Source organism: Chrysemys picta, chromosome 1 (assembly GCF_011386835.1).
Source record: "Chrysemys picta bellii isolate R12L10 chromosome 1, ASM1138683v2, whole genome shotgun sequence".
NCBI classification, from domain to species: domain Eukaryota; kingdom Metazoa; phylum Chordata; order Testudines; family Emydidae; genus Chrysemys; species Chrysemys picta.
Genome location: NC_088791.1, coordinates 102385208 through 102412534, shown reverse-complemented (window position 1 = coordinate 102412534; position 27327 = coordinate 102385208). Strand labels below are relative to the sequence as shown.

General features: G+C 40.8%; 1 protein-coding gene across 16 annotated transcripts in view; it reads left to right on the top strand.

The window, feature by feature from the left end:
- Positions 1–27313, top strand: part of MYBPC1 (myosin binding protein C1) — a 113857-nt gene extending 86544 nt beyond the window's left edge. For 5 of the 16 annotated variants that reach the window (XM_065565353.1, XM_065565329.1, XM_065565312.1 and 2 more), the window contains 9 exons: positions 1940–1993; positions 3446–3613; positions 4871–4959; positions 6063–6258; positions 7124–7263; positions 9720–9879; positions 11381–11517; positions 12500–12686; positions 26606–27313. In XM_065565353.1, the coding sequence (XP_065421425.1) occupies positions 1940–1993; positions 3446–3613; positions 4871–4959; positions 6063–6258; positions 7124–7263; positions 9720–9879; positions 11381–11517; positions 12500–12686; positions 26606–26706 (1232 nt within the window). In that variant the 3' untranslated portion in view covers positions 26707–27313. Of the gene's footprint in view, positions 1–1939; positions 1994–3445; positions 3614–4870; positions 4960–6062; positions 6259–7123; positions 7264–9719; positions 9880–11380; positions 11518–12499; positions 12687–19341; positions 19401–21156; positions 21197–26605 lie in introns of all 16 variants that reach the window. The other 11 variants (XM_065565347.1, XM_065565363.1, XM_024108410.3 and 8 more) reach the window with 5 other exon arrangements.
- Positions 27314–27327: the final 14 nt, after the last annotated feature.

The window sequence follows — 27327 nt, the reverse complement described above, 5'->3', positions numbered from 1 at the left end:
ATCTGTCATTCTTCGTGTTGTCTGATTCTACCTTTCTAGCCCGCTTCTTTATCCCTTCAGTAGTATGTTGTCTCTTTCTTGCCCTTGAATGTGGGATTATTAGAGTTTTTTTAATCATCACATATTTCAGGAAAAATCAGGGAGAAGGGGGAAAATCATAGAAATATATAGATTACAAGTGTCAGGTGTCACAGGCATTGGTTTGTACCCTAGAAACCTTTATTTCCCCAGTGTAGGGCCTGATCCTGCAATTGGATCCACACAGATGGATCGCTGTAGCCATTCAGAGACCCACTGGCTTCAGTGGGTCCCATACAGCTGTAAGGTTGCATCTACATGTATCTATTGCAGGATTGGAGCATTGGGATGAATATCTAGAACTTGCACTGTGCGGCTTGCACGGTGATAACAGGGAATACATTTGAACACAGGAGATCCTACCCCAGAGCCAGCCTTTAATATCCAACTTGATTCTCCTTTAAAAAGGGAGTGGAAGGTCTTTTTTTTCCCCTTTACTCCTTGGTGGGGAGAGAAACCTTATCCACCCTGGAGGAATTAAACCTCAGTAATATAGGGACCGATCTAGTTCTTTGTGTCATCTCAGGGTTAGTTAATGAGCTTTTGGTGTCTATAGGTGAAATTCACCCCTGTACAAAGGGCCTGCACAGGACCTGTGCAACCACTTAGACCTGGGTCTGTTTTGAAAGCTAGCAACTTGGCAGCTTACAAGGTTCTCAGTTGAATTGGCTCAGATCCTTGCCATCACATCCATCCACCAGCTTGCAACAGTTTCAAAATAATGGATCTTTAAAATTGTGGAAAGTACAGAGCCCATGATTTTTATGGCCATGACAGCCGTGATCGAAATTTAGCCTTAGGGGTTACCTTAAATTAATTTTTATTCCTGCACTCTGCTATTCTTCTTTCTTCCCCATTAGTTACATTTGTCCTCTCTCAAACCTCTTTTTCATTCCTTCCCTCTATTCTCTTTGTCCTCCCTCACTCAATACTCTTTCTCGCCATTCCCTCCTTTTGTACTGTATTTCCTTCTCCCTTTTTGCTCCATTTCTCTTCTCAAACTCTCCTTTTTTCTCTTTTCTTTCCCCTTTTCATGACTTATCAGGCCAAAAAACAATTTCTTCTGTCCCACCTGCCACCTTTTCCCTGAGCACCTTGAATAGTTCAGAAGAGCATCTCTTCTTTCCCATTAGCCATCTCTAGAGCCATAATCACCCTGAATAGTAGCTCCCATGCACCTTCAAAGGTGCAACTGGCCCAAAGAAGAGGTTCTGTTCTGCCAAGCCACATGCAGTTTGAGGAACAAGATGTTTATCCAAATATGATTAGGCCTCATTTCTGTTCCCACCTGAGCACAAACTGATTACTATTAGGAACCAAAACTCTTTCTGGAGCCACTAGGGGTTTTACTGTAGGGATGCTCAAATGGAGCGAGGCAAATGCCCTGATGCTCATGGGTTTAAATAGCCGGATGCACTTCCCAGTTGGCACAAAGCACCCAGGCCAAGGGATAGGGCTGAAGACAGCAAAGCAGTGGCATGAAGAAGAATGGGAACCTGATGCAGAGAGAAGATAGTACAACAAAAACTTCCTTGAGTTATCCTGTTTGGGTCAGTTGTGGTTCTTTCTTCTTCAACCTCACTTTGTGGGTGGAGCGTCGGCCTTAGTAAACCATGGAGGAAACCAGTTAAACTACTCTGCTTACCTGGAGGAGTACTACTTATACAAGCTTTATTCTGGTGAATGTCCTTCACCCCAGATGCACTTTGCCTGCAAACTCCCTGATCACCCTACAGGTTCCTCTGAATCTTCAGGGAGCAATACAGATCTATGCATATTACTAACAGGGAATGCTAACCACTGACAATACTCTTGTGTGAAAGTGGGTGTCTGATTAATTTTAATGATGGACTCTCACAAGGTATATCGGCAGATCTGTGTGATGAATTGGTGGAGCCAACTTATGACCTGGAAGGTACAGTATTCAATGAAGGTTATAAAACTTTCTTACCCATTCCAAGACAGATTTCTGAGAGCCTAACTGACTTTGGGGGTCATGAACCTCCAGAACCTGTGGCTTTACTTACCCACAGAAAGCTCTGGGAGCATTCAGATGACAGGGAAAGGATCAGGAAACTGAATCTCTGACCCCAACCCTCTTGTGTTAGTTGGAAGAAATGTTTGTAAACAGAACTGTATTTAATCTCTTCCTAAGAGTGGGTCCCATCCTTATAAAAATGTATCCCAATATTCTTCAGTAATTCTCCAGTGCACTAAAGCTTATAACAGTGTAACTAGTCTTGAGGGCCAATACCATAGTGGTGTGTTTTTTCTTTATAAGAGAAGTTAAACTCCTGACTTGTTGCTATAAAAATCTGACTCTGAATGTCAAAAAGCTAGGGGTCTTAAAGTGATCCAAATTTGGAGGGCAGGAGGGGAGGGATGGGGGAAACTGTGTCATATGTAACCTGGGCTTTTCTAAAAATATGTAATTTTGCAATGGATCCACGAATTATATGTGACTGTATTATAGCAAGATGAAAAAACTGAGAACACTGGAATCATTTGAAGAACTCTGATCAGTCTTGTCCTTTTTCCTTAAAGTGACAAGCAGAGAGTCTGTTTTTCATGGCAACCCTATTTGTTAAAATTCTAAAGTAGCTAAATAACAAATACTTCATTAATAAGCATTAGAGCTAACAATATAATGCAGTTAGATCATATAAAATGCTTTTGTCCATACTTAGATCTCAGAACACTCTACATTGTAAGTAAATATCATTAATGCCATCTTACAAATGGGACAACTGAGGTACAGAGAGCTTTGGTGACCTACCTATGGCCAGTCAGTGGCAGAGCTGGGGAATAGAACTCAGATTGCCAATCCTAGGCCCTGTCAATGAACCATGATGTTTCCCAAACGAAGCAAGAGCCATAGGAAAACTGACATTTCATAAATAGCTAATCATGTGCTACTACACGACAGGTGTGATTTTTAAAAGTGCTCAGTGCTGGTCTAACTGTGCTCCCACTGAAGTCAATGGGAAATTTCTCATTGACTTCAACAGAAGCAGAGTTAGGCCAATGCTGAGTGCTTTTGAAAACCACACTCTATATGCCCTTGTTATTTATCAACAGACTTTTAATGGATTTCTATAATTACATCCTGTAATTACTGTTCACATGTATTTACTTTTTAATTTTTTAAAAAAAGATAATGCTGAGTATCCTTAGAAACATTTCCCCTACTTATTATCATTGTATTAATCCAAATCAAAGTCATATAATAGCATTATTAGAGAATAAAATCGTTAATCAGCAACAGGTTCTGTGCAGTTGTTCACTATACTGTAAGTTTTCTTGATGGAGAAGTGATTACATATATAATTCTGTAATTTTGCCCCCTCTTTTCTTTTTCCTAAACCAGCGGAAGAATGGATAGTGGCTAACCCCGAGCTGACAGACAAAACAAGGTACACCATCACTGACCTGCCAACTGGTTCCAAAATTTTCGTGAGAGTGAAAGCTGTGAATGCTGCTGGTCCCAGTGAACCTAGATTGCACCCACAGCCTATTTTAGTCAAGGAAGTTATAGGTAAGATACACCACTGTTTACCTCTTCTCTCACCAATACACACACACTTCATGCTTCCTCTTTCTTGTGACTAGCACCTGCAGTTGGATACTGCAGAAGCACTGCCATCCAGTCACACGCTGAAGCCATGCCAATGCAGTACTGCAAACTCCAAGCATTCAAAAATCATGAGATTGCCTTAGAAATCATACATTTTGGGTTGTTTTTATTTGTTTCTGATTTGTTTGGGGGTTTTCGAAGCCTTAGGCCTCATGTTTTCAAGCTTCTTTCTACAGCCAAGAAGGCTAGAAGTTTGCTTTTTCTTTTAATGAAAGTTGAGATTCTCCTGTACTTACATGACTCCAGGAACTGGGGCTTAAAAAATACTAAACAGCACACCAAATCTGATGAGACTCTTGATAAAATTGCAAGAATTGGCAACACTGATGCTGGATAGAACAAGCTGCAGGCACAGTGGTGAAAGTAGGCCACATCTATCACTTCCATTTGCTTTTTCATTGTCTCAAAAAGTGGAAGGAACAGTAACGCAAAAAGACATGGTTACACTTACATTCAGTCTCATTCCCGTCTTATGCTGCTGACCAGTGATCACATGGGCAAGATTTGAAATTTGAGAGCTAGTAATATAGCTGAAATTGACCATCAGTTCATACACACATTGTTGTCCACTATTGGATCAGTACAACTGCCCTGGCACCATGTGAAGTTATTTACCCCCCAATATCTTTGTAGCCAGCTGGGACCAAAGGTAGTTAGTTGTACATTGCCTTTGCACTTGTCCAATCCAGGGGGCTGCTGAGGGCTGGTTTGGCCTAGCATAAATTAGAACAGTTTAGCATGGGGCCAATATATCAGGCAGGGATCATGAAAGTGTAGCGGCATTCCGAACATTTTACACACTCCCACAGCCCTTTCCTATGGTGGGGGAATCCTCAGCTGGCCAGATAGGGCATTTTTAAAGACCTTCTGAGCCACTGGAATAGCACAGAAGGGCTTTAGCATGAGTAGGATCTGGCCCTTCATCTTTTTGTGCAGTTTGACCATTTCATTTGACCATCACTGACCTACCCATTAGCCTATCAGTGCGCTCAGCACTTTCTAAAAAATAAGGTCTCTTTAAGATGTCTTAAGTTGGGAACCCAAAAATTGAGGCATCCAGTTCACATCTCACTTTGGAGAAATGTAGGCCATAGGTTTTAATGTTACTAATGTTGGTGCTCACAAAAACACACTTTTTTTTTTAATTCATTTTTTTAGAACCTCCAAAGATTCGTCTACCAAGACACTTAAAACAAACCTACATTCGAAGGGTTGGAGAAGCTGTGAATCTTGTTATTCCTTTCCAGGTAAGAAATAAAGACACAGTTATTAATGCTTATTTTTCTTATATTGAGATTGTTAGAACTGCATGTTATACAACTGTGGTAGGGCATGAAGTTAATTAAATCCTGGTCAGTCAGGATACCTGCCAGACGGTTTTTTCTGTGTCTTCTGAAATCAGACTGTGCTCAACCAAAGACTGAATTTTGTAACTAGCAAACAGTGCTGATCTATTGTCTGTTGTCCACAGAATACTCATAATCTCCAATGTGGACTTGCTATTACACACAAGAGAATCACTAGCACAGCACAGAGTGGCTGCAATGGACAATGATTAGATATGGTGTCTAGAGCTGGAATGTGACATTTATTCACTATCTTGCTTTGGGAGTGGTGTGTAGTTTCACCAACCCAGCAGAATCTTTGTACAACAATGCTTCATAGAGCCCCTGGGAAGCACAGCTGTTGCACCAGCACTTCCAAGGATGCAACATACGCTTTCTACTCCAGCAGGTTAGCTCTGCTGGCTGGAGGCAGGGCTATAGCCTGACCTCATCCGACACCCCCTGCAGAGGCTAGCTGTTCCAGTAATACTTGTCTGCAGAGTCCTTGCTCTGCTGAATGCAAGAACCCCTACTGTGTCCAGACCTTATGCCTTCTCCTTCCTTTGTGCACATACACAGATGCCGGGCACAATATGTGCTATAGGAAATGCTGCTCCTGGTAAATTAAAAGTACTACTGTGTGGTGTATACACTCTGAAAGGACTGAGGTTACCATATTTGGACAGCACTTCTGAAATTCTCGTTTCTAGAAGGGCAAACTCCCAGTAGTGACACTACATGATCAACAAGTTAGTGTCTATTGACATCGCACTGTGATTCTCTTAGGGCATCTGCTTCTGAGAACCACTAAAAACAAAATAATATTGCCCATTAAGTTCAGAAAAAGATAAGTATTTGAACATGTGATTGCCTCTGAATTGCCTTGTGTTTAGAATTATCTGCTTTTTCTTTAAAGAGTTTCCACCATTCTGGTTCAAGAAGACTTTTATTTTTGTCTTTGAGACAGCCTAACACCTCTTTCTCCTCCCAAAAGCATACTTCAGTTGTTCCATGGCTTTTTACAGGGAAGACCAAGGCCAAAGGTATCTTGGAAGAAAAATGGTGCTTCCGTAGACAAGAACCAAATTAACATCCGCAACAGTGAAAATGATACTATCATCTTTATCCGAAAGGCAGAGAGGAGCCACTCAGGAAAATATGACCTGAAAGTGAAAGTAGAAAACTTGGTGGATAAAGCTACAATAGATATTCAAGTAGTTGGTATGTTTAAAACAATAAAAAAAAATTATTTTGGCAAAGCAGACTCCAAAAACCTGTTACCAGCGTGCTGGAAAACATGAGATTTCCAGTTACAGCCTCCTCTACAATGGTACCTCTCTACTTCAGCTCACTTGGCCAGAGATTCTGAGCCAGGCCCTCAGCTAGGGTAATTGGGGACCTCTGTACAAAACGTCAGTAGCCAACCTGAACATTCCAATCCCACCCTAGAATCCTACACTACTTCACTGTTTGTAATGGATTTTTATGTTCCATATTTGTCCGAAACACTGAAGCTTTTTATTAAGGTGGCACTTAGTCAGATCTGATACAGCTCTACTGTAGCAAGAGTTAGTTTCTCACAAACATGACTTGGAAGAGACCACCAGTGTTAAAAGCCTTATGATGGAAAAAGGAGAGACACCTGGGAAATCTCAGACACTATATCTTATAGGTGAAGCTGGTAGCACAGCCTATACTTAAGTTTGCCTGAGACTTCCCATTATAAGATCACATTTTCATTTGCTTATAACTTTGCCAAAATAGTATGTGATCGTGTGACTGAAGACTGGATCATAACGCATACGCACAATGGGGTCAAATTAAAGGCCAAAATTAAAGGCCAAATTAGAGGCAACTTGAATTCTGGCATTTCCTAACTTTTGTGTGCTTGACTTTTGAGTGCTTGACTTGTCTTCTTTTACCATTGTTTTGTGTGTGTAAGATATATATCTATCTAGATCTAGATATAGATATATATAGATATATAGATAGATAGAGATAGAGATAGAGATATATCATATATGAGAGAGAGAGAAACAGAGAGCAGGCGTAATGGAAAGATGACCATGCCATATCATCATTACAGATCGCCCTGGCCCACCACATGTTGTAACGATTGAGGATGTCTGGGGAGAGAATGTTGCTTTATCATGGCAGCCACCAAAGGATGATGGTAATGCAGCCATTATTGGGTACACGATTCAAAAAGCAGACAAGAAGAGCATGGTAAGTTATAAAATATGTTTGACTCAGTTTAAATCCGACAGTCACCATGTTCTTTCTTTTAAATATAAAAAGCCCTATTTGCGTGGACTAATGTCGATTGATGCATTGGATCATTACAGAACCACACCACTACTCAGAAAATCTCAAAAGCTCATCAGAAAATCCCAGTGTCCACAGTATTCAAAGTTTATAAATGAGAACATGTGTATTTACAAATCTGCGTTCAGATTAGAGATGGGGCAAGTGAGGGGGACGGGCAGGAGTAGATCTGCATGTCATTTGTCTAAACCCCTCAGAGTTCACGGGGAGCACAGAGAAGTAATTCTGTTTTATTCCCTCTGGAAATAGAGAATCAAAATCCCAAATGCTCATTTTGGAGGCAATGTGGCCCCACAGATAGTCCACTAGGTGGTTAGGAGATCTGAGTTCTATTCCCAGCTGTCACTGCTTGGTGACCTGGGGCAAATCCCTTCACTTCTCTGTACTACACTTCACAAATTAGGTAAGTATCATTATCCCTATTTTACAGATTGGGATACTGATAATTTACCTAATTTGAAAAGTGCTTTAAGATTTACAGATGAAAAGTGCTATATGAGAGCTAATTATTGTTATTATTTCAATTTTTATAGCTCTGTAAGAGACAGTGGTTGGATTTCTACATTTAATAGATACTGCAAGTTTGGACATTGTGAATCTAAGAGAGATGAACCAGTTTGCATGAGAAGAATACTAATACACTGACCTGCTGTGTGACCTTTGACCAGTCAGTTCACCTCCCTGTGACTTTATTCCCCCTCCCACCCTTCATCTCTCTTTAGACCATAAGCTGTTCCGGCCAGGACCTGTCTCTGATTATATGCATACACAGTGCCCAGCACAATGGAAGCCCATCTCAGTTCAGACTCCTAGGTTCTACTGTAATACAAAATAAAATAATAACTAGTGTACAAAGTGTACTGCGTGCTCATAGGGCAGTGATTCCATGTTATCTCCACACTGTCTGTGACAAGAATTTTCCTGTAATAGTACCAAGTGGGATTTTAAATAATGACTGTTTCCAAAGGGACATTTTCTTGAACAGTTGCCTCTGAAGAAAGGATGTCCCAAGTTCTTTCGAGTAGATGATCCTTTCTGAGCGCTATGAGCTATATTACTGGGAAGTTTAAAATAATGTGGCTCTGCAGGTTTAGTACATATCAGTATAAACTCTGGCACAAGAAACTTACACAAATATATACTGTGAGAAAGGGAGACAACTGGAAGGGGTGGCATAAATAAAAGAGAGCATTTTCATGGTCAGATTCTGCTTTACGTGAATAATATTTTTAGCATTAGTCTTGCTGATCTCACTAGGTGGATATTGTGTACCAAGATCAAATTTAAATTTGATATTTAAAGAGATGCCTTTCATCTAAACAGGGGTCTCTTGAGAGCTATGCAGATAGATGCCTGAAGCAGTATGCACTGGAGTATATAATACTTCCCAAGAGATGAGTGTTGTGCCAGAAATCACAGGAATTCAGAGCTGATGAAATGACATCCACAGGACTTTGTTACAGAAAAAAAAATACACATGCCATACATTGAATGCTTGTTTCTGTCCTCTAACTTTGCCCCTGAAACTTCCTCAAAAACTGATTTAACAAACAGGGTTTTTAGCTGTTTATTACACTGTGTCAGTGTCCCTTATTTACATGATTTCTCAAAATTAAATCAAGAATGAATTGGAAGTCATATTTTTCTCAAATAAATTACCTCTTGGCTACTGCCATGGGAGACCTGGCCCCTTCCAGTCGCATAACTCTGGCTGAGTGAGCTTTACACACTGCTCTCCTTAGAGCTGTTGCTACTGCTAAGAGAAAGAGCCTCTAAGATCCAGTCACCTGTCTGATGAAGTGTCTGTAGTTTGGGCTGTATCCACTGCTCCTCTTACCCTATTAAACTGTTCTTAAATCATGAGAAATAACCGGGATGGAATCATACTTTCCATAATCATATTATTCATTTAGCTTAGTGCCAGAGGAGGCAGATTAGTACTGGGATTGCATTCTTATCTGCAGCAATACTTTCTCTGTCAGCAATATGAAATCTGAGTGGCAGAGCCTGCCTTTCTTCTCTTGCACAATAGGACCTTTGTAATATTGCATTTCCTACAATTATCCCGCCTGACTAACCATCAGAATGTGACAATTTAATAGGGTTCACTTTCCATTCATCCTTCATAGCACAGTGGTGAATTGCTTGTGACTCTTCTGTCATCACCCAGTTACTGTGTAGTGATTAGGTTAGAATCCATTGCCATCAACTCAGTTATTATATTATGCCTTACTGGTTATATAAATTGCTTAAAATTTGTTCTCATGCTTTCATATTCACAGTGGCTATTCTAAACCCTAGCTGTTGATAAATGAAGTGTGTTGCAGGCAAACTTAGTCTGTGTTTGTGTCTTGCAGGAATGGTTCACTGTAATTGAGCACTACCACCGAACCAGTGCCACCATTACTGAACTCATCATAGGAAATGAGTACTACTTCCGGATCTTCGCTGAAAACATGTGTGGCCTCAGTGAGGACGCAACAATGACCACAGAGAGTGCTGTGATCGCAAAGGATGGTTAGCTGTCAATTATGTTCCTAAGGGGGAAGGATGGGGTTCAGAGTGGGGAAGGGAATCAGAGACAAAAGATTTGATTCTCCACTGTTTGTACCTGGTGTGGCCACTTACACCTGTGCAAAGTGAGTGTAAATTGCTACCATTCCAGTTTGGTAGTGTATGGCATTCACTACGCACAACTGCAAATTATGGGACAGGCAACAAACTATGGGAGGATGACGCTTGATTTTAAATGGTAACATCAATTCCTCTCTTGATTCTGAATTATATATCTGAGCTTTCAAACAGTTTAAAATAGAAATGAAGGTGTTGTAATCTATACATAAACTGTTGTAAAGGAGAACGGCAGTGGGCATGACCTGAGTTCAAGAATGCTCAGTCTCTCCGATACAGTATGTCCTGTGAAGGCAGTTGGCTTAAGTTTAGAGAGATGGGTGACAACCGTCGCTTGCTGTATGAGCCAGTGCTAATGGCATTCCTATTGGCGACGCAGAACTTCGTTCTCTCGCTCAAAAGAAAAGCATCTCCGTTCTGCCCATCAAAAATGGGGACTGCATAAAGGAAACTGAAAACAATGAGTTCACAAAGCTGGCAGTTCTCCGTGAGATCGCTCAGAGCGGAAATAGTTTTCTATTTAAAAGTGGGGTGGGGGTGGTCAGAAGAGGGGCTGTAGAAATTGTTTCTTGTCACTGAAAATTCACCCCTGTGCCGTGGGCCAGCACAAGGCCCATGCACCCGTGAACACCTGTTGGAGAGCCTAAGTAAGGTGTAAGTTGTGCATAGCCCTTGGTGCTGGCCCTTGGCACAGGGGTGAATTTCACCCCGTATGTCTATTCTATGCATCAGCATAGTTTACAGAGAAAAATAATCTTTTTACTACTCTCAGCACTACAAGTGCAGATACATTATCAGCGAGAAAGCCAGCTCTACTAGATTTTGTTTTATACAGGATCAACACATTTTCTGTGGTCTTTATTGGTGGTGCTGTGCAAAATGAAGGAGAAGAACATATGGATTTTCAGAGACTGTGCCAGCCCAAGTTTACAGTACTGGCAGTTAGGAAATACTAGTTGTAGATGGAACAAATTAGGAAAAGAAATCCGTGACAAGAATAAATGTGGAATATTAAGATGACATTTTAATCACCTCTTTAATCACTCTTACCAGCCCGCTAGTCAGTATTCATATTGTTGTACAAAGTGTGTGTGTAATTGCAGGCATGCATACAAAGTATATACATTATACTTAATATACCACGTATTCATACAACAAGGGGAGATTTTAAGTCCTCTGTACAGTATGAACAGAAACTACAGTAACTTTCCAGGCTCAAGTCTGCTCTCACGCTAGTGAGAATGAGTGTAATAAATGGAGTTACATTGGTATATAAAGCAGTGCAAATTAGAGCAGACTCACTCTTTACTGTTGAATACTGTTGAAAACAATATGAAATGCTTAACTTTGTTCTAACAGCTCCTAACGTCTTGTATTTATTTCATAGGTAAAGTCTACAAAAATCCAATTTATGAAGACTTTAATTTCACCGAAGCACCAATGTTTACTCAACCTTTAATTAACACATATGCTGTAGCTGGTTACAATGCTACTTTGAACTGCAGTGTTCGAGGAAATCCAAAGGTATGGCATACCACTTAATAACATCAGTGAAGGGAAAGGAGAGTTTAATCAGACACTGATGTTTTCTAGTACTGTTCCTGTTCTTATAATTCACACACATGCTCTAAGGAGAATCAGTGGGCTAAAGAATAGAGCAAGAGTCAAGATTTCTAAGTACTCTTCTCCGTTCTGCCATTGATTTGTTGTATCACAATGGACAAACCACATCCCCTTCTGTCTCAGTTTACCCCTCTACAACGTGGGTATTATGAGATTTACTGAGTCCACAGATTATCCTAATGAAAATGTGGATTTTTCCCAGCTGATCAGGCAAATCTAGGGTTGCTACTTCAGTAACTCACAAGAGCTGCATGGTCAATACATCAATAAGGATTTTGATTTAAAACAAAATACTCTTTATAATGATAAATACTAATATTTATATTATAGTAGCGTCCAAAGGCCCAGTCAGGATCTGGTCACATTGTGCTAGGCACTGTACAAACACATGGTCCCTGCCCAACTGAGTTTCTCTCTCTGTTTGACCAATTTTCCAGAGTAGAAAATTGAACTGACCCAGTAAAATCAGAATTCAGAATTTTTATTTAAAAAGTGTTCTCTGATCCACCATTCACTTCCAAGGTTTTGGATGAAGTTCTATGCATTGGTTACTAGTAAAAAAAAAACAGCTTTATTGACAAACCTAGAATATTTAGATCTTGAAATTGTGTGGTACACCCTTCGTAGTGTAACTGATCTACATTTTTGCCCACCCAAAAATATTATCTTGATTGAATTCAGCTAAATTATAAGGGCCACAGGGAGCTGTGCTTAAAAAACAATGGCATGATATGGCCCAAACTTATTTTTATGGATGGACTACAACTTCCCTTTTGTCAATATTTTGTCAATATACCACTAATATATCATTCAACTTTAATACAAGGTCACAAAAAGAGTTTAACATTTAATTGCCTATATTTGTGTGCACCTTTTACCACAGCCCAAAATAACCTGGATGAAAAACAAAGTGACTATAATAAATGACCCAAGATACAGAATGTTTGGTAACCAAGGTGTCTGTACCTTGGAGATCCGCAAACCCAACCCTTATGACGGGGGTACTTACACCTGCAAAGCAGTCAATGAACTTGGAGAGGCAGCGGTTGAATGCAAACTGGAAGTGAAAGGTAAGGTTTCTAAGATCAGAGCAAATCTACTCTTTGTTTAGATACAGCATATATTAGAGTCAAGAGTGCAGTAAGCAAATGCTGGGGGGTATATCCTAGCACCATTTTTATTCAAATATCCATTGACGTCAAGGGTTCTTTCATGAGTGGACATGACCCTTAGGGACCAGAAGGTGTACTGCTTATGTGACAAACTCCAGCACGACTCTCAGATGTACAGCGCGTGCCACAAGCATTAGGCAAGGAACAGTTTTGGATGGGAGGAGTATCTGTAAAGGATGCCAAAAGGAGTTAAACTATACACGGCAATAAAGTTTGTCAGCCTTAAAAAAAGGAGGAGGAAGAGGAGGTTGGAGCAGAACTGGGTAGAACTGGGGGGGGCTGGATCAGAGCTGTTGAAGGTGTGGGGAGGGGCTTGGAGTGGAGCTCAGAGGGTGTGGATCATAGATGGGAGGATGGTGGTTACAGAGGGTTGGAGCAGTGCTGGAGGAGGGCTTGTACAGGCCTGAAATGGAGCTGCGGGGGTGGATCAGGAAACTAGGAGGCAGGAGGGGAACTAAAAGAGCCTGCGGGGGTGACTACATCGGGGTTGGGGGAGCTGGGGGCTGGACTGAAGGACTCTGGAGGATGGTTGAGGAAGAGCTGGACGGGGGCCGGATCAGAAATGGAGCAGGGCGAGGGGGGCTGTGGCAGGTACTGGGGACATGTAGGGGGCCTCGAGGGAGCTGGAGGGAATCTTGTTGGGAGCTGGGGGGTGGGATGGCTTGACTGGGGCTGTGGGGGAGCTAGTGGTCTGGAGGGACAGGAGGGCTGGAAAGGAGGTAGGGGATGGGGGCTGGATTGGGTCTGTGGGGGACCTGGAGAAGGGCAGATTTCAAAGTCAGAAAAGGGCCCACTAACCTATTCTTGCCCCAAGATACTTTGAGGCTTTGATACACCACTGATTTAGATAGTTTTGCCACTGTCCAGTGCAGGGTTATTCCCTACAGTATATTTTGCTAGTGTTTTGCCCAATGTACTTTTAAATGCCTCACGTAATGGCACTTCCACTAGTTCCAAAAGGAGAATCTTTCACTGGCTTATAGATCTTATTATTGTATTTGTTTTTAGGAAAAATACATATAGAGAATCATATTGATTTTGCAAACAGACATAAAGGGGAAGAAGTTGGTCAGATTTCTGCAACCTTGAGAATATCCCTTTTAAATCCATTAAATGAATATATTTTATGAATTCAAGATGGTTTAGTATTGACTGCAGGTATTGTGAATGGTCCTAAGGCCCAATCCAACACCTGAAGTCAATGGGATTCAGATCAGACATGCAGTAAATGGTCTAAAAAGCATATTTTCGTAGGATTACCAGTTCATAAAAGATTTATTCTGTAGCCATTATTTTGTATGAACTGAAAGCCAGTATATTTAGCTTTTCTATACTGGTTGCTTTCTGTTTGTTTTGGATTATGATTAATATTGTCTTTCATTTCTGATATATCTTGTCACATAGCTCAAATATGGTAGCAAGGAAGTAATGACATAACTGGTCTGTTCATAAAGTGGTAGTAAAAACACGTTTCTTGACTGTCCTGATACCTTTTTACTATATTCTGGCAGGTGAAAGTGATGTCCTCATTCTAGATTTATACAGTCTGTTTCTTAATACCAAACAAGGCTCCCTGTTTCACAGCACAGGAGAAGATCATATGGCCTAACAAAGACAGCCATTAATCACTAAAATCTAGAGGCCAAGTTAGACTAATCTTTCATTATAACTCATAAGCCCCCAAACCCTAAATACCTTACCAGTAGTTACCTTCAACTTTTGAATCTTTAATGTTCTGCTCACAATAAAATGGTCAAAATAACACAATTCTATGATCACAGTAAGATCTCTCTGTCTCTCTATGTGTCCAATGACTTAACAGGGCACTTTTTCCCTACAGAATAGCTTTTAATTACATGAAAATAGAGCATATCAAACATGTTCAAACTGAAAAAACAATGTTGGTTAATGGCAACAGAGAGTCCTGTGGCACCTTTAAGACTAACAGATGTATTGGAGCATAAGCTTTCGTTGGTTAATATTTGTCAAATTTAGGAGTCTTAAGCATCCATAGATGTTACTGTTGCCAAAGACCGTGTAGCATTCTTCAGTAAACCCAACAACAGTGTTGATAATAACTGTACAAGGGGAAAGATCCAGTATGGTGTGAAACCCTATACTCTGGAAGTCTTTGCTACTGGACATCAGGATGAATTATAGTCTTGTCACTTTTAGCATATGATGCAAGACCCAACTCTTTATTCAGGCGTTCCCTGGTATCTAAGCCACAGAATACTTTGCAACATTGACCTGGAAATCATTGACCAAGAATTGATCCTGCCCTGAACAGTGGTTTATTGAGGAATGAATGGGAGATTTTGCTATTCTGATCAATACTGATGTGAATCATGTTTCTTTACATTTGGCATTTACAAATTGATGTTTGAAGTGTAAAAATGCTTAGATCATTTTTCAATGTGTCTGTTATGCTCATAATGTAGTTAGGTAGAACTTTAATGGCTATGATGCAAAAAGTCATTACCAGCTACATTTGAGATGACCCCTGTGAGCCTTTTCCTGATGGGCATTTGATCTGATACCGCCCACCTCTTACTACTTTAAAAAAAAATTAATAAGACTCTAGTCTGGTGCTCTGGATGGTGCACAAAAAACTGCAAACAATCCAAAATACTACCACCGACAGCCATACCTACCCGCATCCACGACTGACTACTTCTACAGCTTGTTATATGAAAGAAAAACAATTCTTCACAACTCAGCTCCTAACATCCCCCATGCCCCAGCCCCTCAGTTAGATCTCTTCATTCCCCCAATCATCCATCCCAAGGGGAATCCTCGGTAAACAAGTAGGTCTTGCAGCATGTCCTGAAGGTCACACTATCAAGTTTTCAGCAGACCCAACTCAGAAAACAAGTTCCAAAGCCCAAGAATCACTCAGCAAGAATGTCGAACTAGCAGCCCTGTCCTATTCATACTGTCAGGAAGCTTAGGTGCCTCAAATAACCTCAGTTGCTGTGGTATCACATCCTAGATTAGCAAACAATCATGCATGTGCTGTGATGGGAAGAAGGGTGTGAAACTCACTCCCCTTAGCGGTGTCTCAGTCCATCCTTCCCCACTTTTAAACAAAACCTTCCACTACCCCTTCCCCCACCTTCGCCCTCAAGAGCTCTGAAGCATGATCATTGTTGGATCCTTATTAATAGCTTCCATGCCTCCTTTTCCCCCTAAAGAAATCAACATTTACGTTAAAAAAGTAAAGTGAATGATCTTGGCAGACCCCAGAGACTATACAAAAGCTGAAAGTCTTCATGTTCAAAGCATGTCCATGCTCAAAGAGTCCTAGAAATAGTTGTGTCTTTTGTCAGCGTTCCATCCTGGGCTGTGCGTTCTCACTGTCTTTGACCAATTCTTTGTTTAACCCACGTCACACCTCTCTTGTTGATTGACTGGTTTTTAAATCTAAACTCATCTTAACCGTTGGGCAGTCCAGCGCACCCCCCCAAACTCATGAGGCATGCAAATCCTTTTTCCCTTCCTAATCCCCAACAATTAGGGACCACAAATCATCTCTCTTGTTTATATTCCTTCCTTTAAACTAGCATATTTAGCCATTAATTTTTTCACCTTTCAAAAGAAGGTTCAGACTAGCATGTTGTTAGACTTAAATACAGTACATCTGTGGAGAGGTTTCCGTCTTGCTGCTATTAAAGTCAGGGAGAGTTTAACCACGGCATTCAACTAGAGTAGGATCAAGCCCATAATCAGCAATTGTACTGACCATAAGAATGGCCATACTGGGTCAGACCAATGGTCCATCTAGCCCAGTATCCTGTCTTCTGACAGGGGCCAGAGCTGGATACTTCAGAGGGAATGAACAGGACAGTGCAATTTTTTCAGTGATCCATCCCTTGTTGTCCAGTCCCAGCTTTTGGCATCTGTGCATTAATAAACAGTCCGGATTTGCTATGTGAAAGAGAGACAAATGCAGTGGGTATTGCACATAGCCAGATTGTAAAAATGTAACTTTACAGGTGTTCCCCCCATCCATCCACCTATATGCTGGTTGTACACTCTGCCCGTCTGCTGCCTCAGCAGGAGCGATCAGATGCTTGAGCAGCACAACGACACAAAGAAAAGTGCTCTCTGGAGGACAGGCATTTTGAGTCAATGGAAACAAATCATTGTGTATATATATATTTTTAAATGTAGCTTCCGCTTTACTTCAGGAAGTAAAAAATTAGGGCCTGAGTCTACAGTCATTTTTCAGGCAAAACATTATTGATTTCAAAGTGAATTGTTCCTGGGTAAGGACTGCAGGTCAAAGCTATAATGTAAGGGATGTTACATAACTGGTGAGTTTAAGAGCTACAGTACTGTAACTCCTTTTTTTTGGATAGCACATCATGTTAGACAGATGTACACCATACAAAAATATATGTTGCACTAACTCTCATTTTTCTAAATAGTACAGAATTTCTTTCCTCTGTTTCTGAGCTGTTAGTAATCTCTGTTTTAACATGTAGACATATTCCTAGGAATGTCACAAAAATATCATGGATACAGTATACTACTCATATTTTATCTGGTATCTAAATAAATGAAAAGTTATGGTAATAGCACGGTATATCAGTAGTGCATTACAATTGTCTTCTTTTATCACTTTGCATATATCATCTTAGGCTTCAAATCTAGACTATAAGGAGGTACAAATTTTACCTCATTTCTTTAAACATTTTATTGATAATAATAGACAAATAGAATATCAAGTATTTCATTTTATTGTCAGTGAAATGTTTTCTGTTCATAGATGTTATTTATTTCCAATAAACCACAGCATTTGCTTAATCTTTTTCAGGTCTATTAGATGTACTTAAAATGGCAAACAGTTGGGCTATTTACTACAATAGCATGACAAGTTTATTTGTCTACAAGAGTGCTGAAAAAGTTCATGCTGCAATTTGTAAAAGATCTTTGTTAAGAAAAAAAGTTCGATCTGTCTTGCAAGATGACAAGCTATATAAACACAGAATTCCATTAAAACTATTATTGGATTTTTCACACATCCTCTCCCCAAAGAAAATTTTTTAAATATTTTTTACGGTTCCTTGAGCTAGATTCCTAATCGTGGCTGGTTTGTCATAAGAATTCGTAATCATTGTCTTGTTTTGTTTTCAGTAGATAGAACCTGTTCCCAAACCCATTGAAATCAATAGAAAGACTCCCTTTGACTTCAGTTGACTTTGGATCAGGCCCTAAGAGAATGTATTATGAATAGGGCCCTACCAAATTCACGGTCCATTTTGTTCAATTTTATAGTCACAGGATTTTTAAAATTGCAAATTTCATGATTTCAGCTATTTACATCTGAAATTTCACAGTGTTGTAATTTTAGGAGTCCTGAACCATCAAGGAGTTGTGAGGGGGATTGGTAACTAGTGGGAGGGACGCAAAGGAGGCACCAGCTAAAGGGAGGCACGTGACCGACCCCCCACGTGACCCCCTCACGTGACTCCTCCCCGATCTGTTCCCCACATGACCCCCCATGTGACTCGTCCCCGCCGCCAGCCCAGGGACCCTGCGCTCTCCCCGTCCTCTCCCCATCCCACGTTACCCGGCTAGGGGGCTGGGGGGTGGGGGGGCTCTGCTCCAGTCCCCCTGGCATGTGTGGAGCCACTAATGCCACACTGCCTGCCTGGGATGTTGCCCGTGGTGCGGCACCCAGCAGCTGCTCTCTCCCAGGCAGCCTCCAGCCACACACAGTCTGCGAGCTGCACCAGGCAGCATGGCCAGGAGGCCGGAAGAGGAGAGGTTCTGGCCCCACCTCTTCCCTTCCAGCTCTGGCCCTGCCCCTTCAATTCCCCAGCTGCTGGCCTTGCCCCCCTCAGCATTTTGGGGAGGGTCATGTGACCCTTCGCCCCCTCCCCCACAGGTCACCTGCTGGCAACAGCCTGCCTTTAGAGCTGGGCAGCTGGAGAGTAGGGGCTACTGCCCGGGAGCCCAGCTCTGAAAGCAGAGCCACTGCCAGCAGCAGCACAGAAGTAAGGATGGCCCGGTATGACATTGCCACCCTTACCTCTGTGCTGCTGCCTGCAGAGCTGGGCCCTCAGTCAGCAGCCGCCCAGGTCTGAAGGCAGCACAGAAGTAAGGGTGGCAATACTGTGCTCCCCCCCCCCCTAAAATAACCTTGTGACCCCCCCCTGCAACTCCCTTTTGGATCAGGACCCTCAATTTGACAAATGCTGGTCTCCCCTGTCAAATCTATATAGTATAACATAAAAGCTCACAAAAGACCAAATTTCACAGAAGGAGACCAGATTTCATGGTCCATGATGTGTTTTTCATGGCCGTGAATTTGGTAGGGCCCTAATCATGAACCTGTTGTCATGAGATAATTGACTACTTTGGAGAGAGTGATCAGCCTTAAGAGTGAAGCCAAGGTTGCTTATCACTTCAATAACTCGATGATAGTAATGGATTCTGAGAAAAGTTGTAATTGGTTTTAATCATATTAAAAAAAATAAGTTGTTAAATTAATTGGGAACAATTTCAAACAAGAATAAATACCAGTACGAATATTCTAATTCTGCAGTGTTATATCATGGAATAATTACCCCAGGAGAACCATTCTTCTTGGCGGGGAAGAAACAGGTTTATAAAAAGCATATTCCACTGGACATTACCTTCCATTCCATTCCTCTCTTTTTACATCAAAATGTATTTGCATGTAAAGTGTGTATTCCTTAGTTGCTTTTAGATTGTACTAGCTAGTGTCTCATGGCATACATTGGCTATGTCACATGAGCAAAGAAGGCCAAATTAATCAAGAATGTAGGAGCTAACATCAGAGTTATGCAAAGTTGAGGCAAGAATTTATACTTTCTCATTAGACATAAAACCATGCATATATGTGTGTATAAAAAACAAACAAACAAACAAAATCCTTAAATGTATGCAACTCCCTTTGTCAGGGTGACTCAATTTCTCTCAAGAGGTGATCTGCATCTCAGAGGATCAGGTTTAGGTTAGTTTGATATAACCTGGAGAATTATTGAAAGAACAGAGGTATCACCATGTTATCCATTTTATTTTAAAATTTATTCCTTATTGTAAACTACATTTCTATTCTGAATTGGTACTTAGAACTTCAATACAGGCCGACACTTGACATGCAAAGTCTAAGGGGGAAATACTAACTCTGTTGAAGTCAATGGGACCTTTCCATTGATGTCAGTGGGTATGTCTACATGCAATTAAACACCTGCAGCTGGCCCATGCAGTTGTCTCGGGCTTGCGGGGCTCGGGCTAAGGGACTGTTTAATTGCAGCATAGATTCCCGGGCTCGAGCTACAATTCGAGCTCTGGGACCCTTCTACCTCACAGGGTCCTACAGCCCAGATGCCAGTCCAAGTCCGAACCTCTACACCGCAATTAAACAGTCCTGCAAGGCCAAGTCGGCTGGTACGGGCCAGCTGCAGTTGTTTAATTGCAGTGTAGACATACCCGCGCAGTGGGGGCAGGATTTCACCCTTAGAACCAAATAAATTATCTATGAGCATAACTCTGTTAACTTCAAATTCAGCTTCAGCTGAGTTACACCAGCAGAGAATTTACCCCTTTAAATAGAAAGGACGTTTTTAACATTACCAAAATTCAAAAATATCAACATGGCCATTTTTAAATTGCAGAAATGCCCAAACACTGATGTTTCCAGTACTGGAGGCTTTCAGATGCACAATTTAAAAACTGACTCTTGTGACGCAATTAAGCTAGAATGTACTGCAACCATTTTAGATATTTTTGAATATTTCTTTTTGTAAATGGCTGCTACAGTTTAGTGCCCATACATAGCACTACATACGTAAAATACTTAATTAAAACTAATGGTTCCTATAGAGTAAATGGCATGCCTTAACTAATGTAAATATGTATTTGTGTAAAGGTACATAATAAGGTACTGGTGTGTAACTAGTCTATACTTGATAATTTTGCCTTTTAGAGTTTCAACATATGTATATATATTTATAATGCTATGTGTGTGGGGTTTTTCCTGTGTTGAAAAACACAAATATATATATATGTTTTAGCTTCTCCTGAAGCTAAGTTTGGAAACTTTTATTCTAAAAGTCAATTGCACAATTTGACTGGCTCCACTGTGTACCCTAGACTAATTACAGAAGACAGTCATATTTGTTTGTGCATATTAATATCACATATTAATTATAATTTTGAAGTGGTACTGGATCCCTGCCATTTACTTTCCATGTGCTTCTATTTCTTACATATTTTACATGACTAAGGATTAAAACATTGTCTTGTCATAATTATGAACATAATTTCACCCAACAAGTTCTCTACTTTGGTGTTAGCAATTAAGTGCTTATTTCTCTTTCTCTCTCTCCCTTAGTTGCACAGTAAGGATTTTTGAATGTATATTGCCATCTAAGGTAAGCTTTCATATGGTTCTTGCATATGAAGCTTATGTCTGTTTTCACGTCATACAAAGCCTGCCAAGTATGGCATGATTTTCATTATGTCATTTAATGAAAATGTTTTTAAATCAATAATTTAATAATTAGAATGTATATTACACTATCCTTAAACTAACAATTAACCCTTAATCTTTCCAATAATTGCTTGTTATAGTAACTCCCTTTAATGGTACATCCACTTACTTTCTGCTAGTGAAAATGCTTCAACTGAATTTAACAGAGCATGAGTTAGGTTAATTACTTACCATAGAGAAAATACAAGTAACATAAGAGCATTTTTTCATCTACAATCAATTATTTGCATCTAAGGATAGACTTCTAAATAAATGAGACCATTTTTACATCACTTAATTTTATTTAAAAATGAATGATTCTTATGAACATTTGCATTACACAAGTTTTAAAGAATGCTATAAAGCATGCCATTTTTTGTCTGTATTAAGCATTTACCTAAGACCAGGAAAGCACAACTCTGAAAGAGTGATAAGGTTAAATGATGTAGCTCACTTACTTGGAGCTACAATTAAATAATGGCTCTTTAGTAGGAAAATGTTGTTAATGGATATATTGGCTTGTCCTAAATTGTGTAAGTAGAATAAGATTATATCAATATTGGATCAGTCAGTTTAATCTAGTTGAAATGTACAGTTTGCTCAGGTAAAGAGAATGATGTGTTCATCCTGAAAATGTACTTTTGCTTTAAAACTTCTGGTGTGCTACAGAAATGCCTCAGAAGGTAAGTGTTATTAGGGGTTGGTTGTGTTTGCACCTTGCAGAAGTGAACATTCATGCAGACTTATAAAAGGTACAGTAGCAATGCAGTTTCTTTATCATGCATACCAACCTTCCCTATCGAGGAGGGGTGATCTCTAACATTTTTAGCAAAATATTTGCCATTTTCCCACTGTCCCTCTCTGACAGTTCATGGGGTACCCAAGACTGACACACCTTTTTACCCCCTGCCTCTAAGGAGAGGTAGCCTTGTCTCTGGTAGTTCAGTGTTAGCTCTCTAACATCACCAGCCTGCTAGCCACTCAGGCACTCTTCTCTGGGCTAATCCAGTGCTGTCATCATCGTGTAAGTTATCATTAGGTGCACCCTCATCCCCAAGTCCCTTTGAATCATTCTCCTGTGATATCCAGCTCCTGACACTGGCTACTCACAGAAATCCCAGGTCCTCTGCTCTTAGAGGAGCAGCATACCCCAGTTGGCTAGTTTTACCTTAAACCACTGCTCCTGTAAAATCACACAGTATGTGTGAGCACTTACAACAAAACAAGATCAGGTTTATTTAAAAAAGGCGAGTTAACTAGAAACAAGAGAGAGTGGTGGAAGCATGGTACAATACAAAACAAAATCATAAAATGCAAAGCTGGGTCTAAAAACAGATCCAGTATTGTCCTGCACAGAGTGAAAAACGTAAAATTTTCTCATGTTTCTATATATATTAAAATCTATTTTAAAGGTCTCAGGTCAACCTGTGCCCTCCATCACACCAGGCTAAATTCTGAATAACTCCATTGTCTTCATGATAGCCCCAGGTTTACATTGTGCCAGTGTAACTAAAAACAGGTTTGGTCCCCGCTCTTTACCCATACCGTGCCAGATCCAAAGCAATATGCCTTCCAAACCCTGGAAGCCCTGAGAGGCTGTGGATGTTGACTGTGCTGTAGGATGCTCATTCAGTAGACACCGCTGCCTGTCAGAGTTCCAAAGCAAGCCCAACTCCCCAGAGACAAGAAACAGACTTTCCAGAGGGTTGGAAGGGACAAAGCAACACACAGCACAGTGAGACCCCTCAGTTCTTATTAGGACCTATCACCTTTGTCACCTCTGTCCGGCTTGTCCTCGTCCATCCCTCCACGAATGCAAGTCAACGCCACACCATTCTGTTTTGTTGAGAGCACGTTCTTTCCATTTCTGGCCAAAGAGTTTTGTCATGGGATCAGCCCAGCGCGTTTTTGGTCTGCCCAGCGGTCACTTGTGGTCTCTGGGGATCCAGTCACTGATGAGGGTTGTCCACCTATTGTCTTGTCTGCGGACTACATGACCCGCCCATCTTCGTTTTGCATCGTATATCACCTGCACTACACTGGTCACCTCTGTATGCCTTCTGATCTCCTCATTCAGCATGTGATCATGGAGCTATATCTTACACATTCGCCTTTCCATTGCTCTCTGGGTGACAGCGAATGTTTCTTCCTCTGCTTTCGTCATTGACCAGCTTTCCGCTCTGTATATCATTGCTGTCAGAACAGTGGAGTTAAACAGTTCTTTCCTTTTCTTCATGGGCAGTTCATCATCCGTTAGACACATCTTTATTTTGTTGAAACTTGCCACCCCGTCTTTCGTCTCCTCCTGCATTCCCCTTCGAATGAGTTGTCTCTGCTAAGCTGCTGACCCAGGTAAATATATTTTCGACCTCCTCGATTTCTTTCCCATTTACAGTGATGATTCCTTCCACACAATGCTCAGTCCACATCCACTTCGTCTTTGACATCTTCACTTCCAACACGATATCATGCAAAAGTCTTTGCAGTTTCTGCAATCTGTTCTCCAGTTCTGCTGTGTCCTTTGCCAGTATTACACAGTCGTCAGTGAAGACTTATGCGTTAACTGTTCTCCGTCAATTCTGATTCCTTCTTCCCAGTTTAATTTCTTGAACAGCGACTCCAGTACTGCTGCAAACAGCTTCAGTGAGATTGTGTCGCCTTGTCTGACTCCTCTGCATATAGTAATAATGCAGGGGACATTGAATAATGTTATCTCTGTCGAGCAATTGCGGTTAATTTCTTCCAGCAGGTCGATGTACCTCGGGTCAATTCCAAGCGCATTGAGTACAGCATTGATCTCTACCGAGTTGAATGCCTTTTTGTAGTTGACAAATGCAATACACAATGGTACTTTGTATTCCTTGCATTTTTCGATGAGCTGCCGAACTGAGTGGATGTGATCAATTGTCGAATACCCCAAGCAGAAACCAGCTTGTTCTCTGCTTTTGTGCATTTCAAGATCTTTCTTAATCCGATTGAGAATGACGCAGATGAAGACTTTATACACTTAAGAGAAGTGTGATCGGACAGCAGTTGCTCAGTTCTTCTGGTTTGCCTTTCTTCATCAATAGTATTGTTTTCGATTTCTTCCATGCATCTGGAACGTGCTTGCTATTGATGTAGATGGTGAACCGCTGCGTCAACGCTTTGAAGAGAGTATCTTCCCCTACTTTGAGATATTCCAGCCAAACATCGTCCACTCCTGGACTTCTCCCTTTCTTTATGTTACAAACTGTGTATTCAATTTCTTCCCACATAACGTCAGGAACATCTTCTGTAACCTGCTGCCTTGACAGTGTACGCTAGACATTGACATGCGAGGAGTAGAGGTCATTGTAGAATTTTGTACATATTTCATTTATCTTACTCCTTTTCAATGTCCTTTCACCATTTTTATTTTTCAGCGCTGCCAGGATAATCTGTTTCAGCCTAACATCTCTTTGTACCTTCTTCAGATTCTCATTCTTTTTGGACTCCTCTCTCAATTTCTTCTTTCTAAAGTCTTTGTAGTCTTCTTTGATCTTCACACAAATTTCTTTGCACAGTGTTCTGTATTCTTCACCCATTTTTCCTTCTAATTTCATGCACGCCCTCCTCGCCATCAGATTCAGTTTCCTCGCTGATCCTCTGCTTGCGTCCCAGCATTTTCAATGTCTTTGCCTTCTTAGCTGCTGAGATTATCTGTGAGATAAACTCTTTGTAGTCTTCATCGATGTCCTTGTTCACCTTATACTCCAGGTCCATTTCACTCACTTCCTGTGCAAATGCCTCTTCGTTGAAGTGCCATTTTTGCTTCAGTTTCTGGCTTCTCTTAACTCGGTCTTGGGACCTGTGGGAACTATCATAATATACATTTTTAATAATAAAGCTGCAGGAAGCTGGGAAACAATCACATCACTATGAATAGCAGCCCACTTGACAAATTCTTCCACAGGGGTCTCCCCAAACCTGGGTGGGGTCCTCACACCTATGGCGTTCATGGGCTCCAGTGGCTAGCACTAGGTGTTTGTAGGAGAGGTCATGAAGGAGCCATAGTTTTAGGGGAAACTGTGACAAACTTTGAACCCCAGAAACTGATTTACATTTTCAAGGTGCTGCCTGCGACAAAGAAAGTTAAATGTATCACCTTAAAAAAAACAACCCACAATTACTGAGACGTGTCTTGACAATTCTGTTTTTCCTCAGAATCAAGGAAGTGAGGAAATGGGGGAAGCACATCCTCAGGCTTTACACCTCTCAAAGACCAGCTCTGACAGCCGTATTTGACAGTATTCTTTGATTCATTGTGTGGAGTGCCTACTGCCAGCTTGGAAGGAGCATATGCAGTGTGCCTATGGCTCCCCTCCAAATGTTGACCCTGCAGTCTTTCCATGTACATTAACTCCCCTCCACACAATGCAGAAGAGGAGCATCTGGCCTTAGTGATTTCCTTAAGGTCACGGTATCAGAGAAAGGTTTCACTTTCAGGAGTTTCCAGCTCCCACGCCTGCGCTCAAACTATAATAAGGGCCAGTGCCATATTGAAGGTGCTGAAACTAAAATGAAAGCTCACTGCTGAATCTTAGGAGAGGAGATTTTTTACAATAAAAACAGGAATAATACTCATGCCAATTCTACTTCGTTTATTTGAGAATTTATAGTCAGATTTTCAAAGAAGTTTTTGAAAATTTAGGTGCCTAAATATGGGCTTCAGAACCTAAATTCAGGCATCTATTTTTGAAAATCCTGGCCTTTTTCTGCAATTCTTTCATACACATAAATAAGTTACACATACTTCAGTCAAATTCCAAGAGGTATAGGAAATATTTTGCTAAATGTTTATTATAAAATCCAGCACTAATAATGTGAATCTGCACTTCTTGTCTTTTTTCTGCGTGTCAAGTGTTCTCTGCACTGGATTTTCTTAGTCAAATTCTACCCTTAGATACACTTCATGCAACTCCATTGAAATGAACAGGGTTGTCTGAGATGAAGCTATGTATTGTGTATCGGTGGGGTTGCATTGGGTGCAACTGATGACCGACTCTGGCCCATTACAGGTGAAATACACCCCTTTGCAAGGGGCCAGCACAAGTTCTATGCACCACTTAAAATCCCAACTTAGGTCTTAAATTATGAGTAACCTTTGTGCTGGCCCGTTGCACAGGGGTAAATTTCACCATGTGTCAAGAGAAAATACAGCATAGGGACTGACTAGATCTCTGTCACTTAACTGGGTCAATATTTTTCACAGAGAGCCAGAGAAATATTTTAAAAAATATATTTCTCCTGGTAATTTTAACCATTCGATTGTCTTGTTTCTTGTCCATAGGTGGACTTTCGTTCTTCAGACTATTAATGCAAGGGGTGCCTCCACATATCGTTCATTCATATATGCAAGAAATGCAAGCAGGCAACCCTGAGGGAAAGTGAGAGCCTGTCCACATAGTGCTTTCCCGCCACTGCGTTGGAAACTGGTAGCCAGCATTACAGCGTTTTAATTCTTGCAATAGCATCACAACAGTGTGCCTCCCTGCTTTTTTTCCCCTTCCTGCTGCTGAAAATAAAAGTTACGCATGGATTGCTTTGGGGTTGAAATTGAAGCCAAGACACATTTTGTAATGTTCAGCATTGTTTTCTGTTTGATAATATGTTTTGTTTGTTTTTTAATGAGAAAGGAGAAGAAGCCGTGTAATACGCATGAGAAGACAATCTTCTACTTTGTACTTTGTAGGGCTAGGCATATTTTTGTCGGAGTGAAAGTAGACTGATCAACCAGTGGCAATCCAGTAGGGCCTTGACATACATACCTCTTTTGATAATGGATCTTATTCATCCAACAGTAGTTCAAAAGAATACGGTTTTGCTATAAACTGACTGTTTAATACACATGCATTTAATGGTCATTTCAGTTGAATATTTCTTCATCTAGAAGATTTATATTTCTTATGATTCACCCACAAATCAACTTTCTTTCAACTGAAATTAAAGTGTTTTATTTAATGTACAATAAACATGAAGTGTTTAAGACCTACCAAAATACTGTTTATTGAT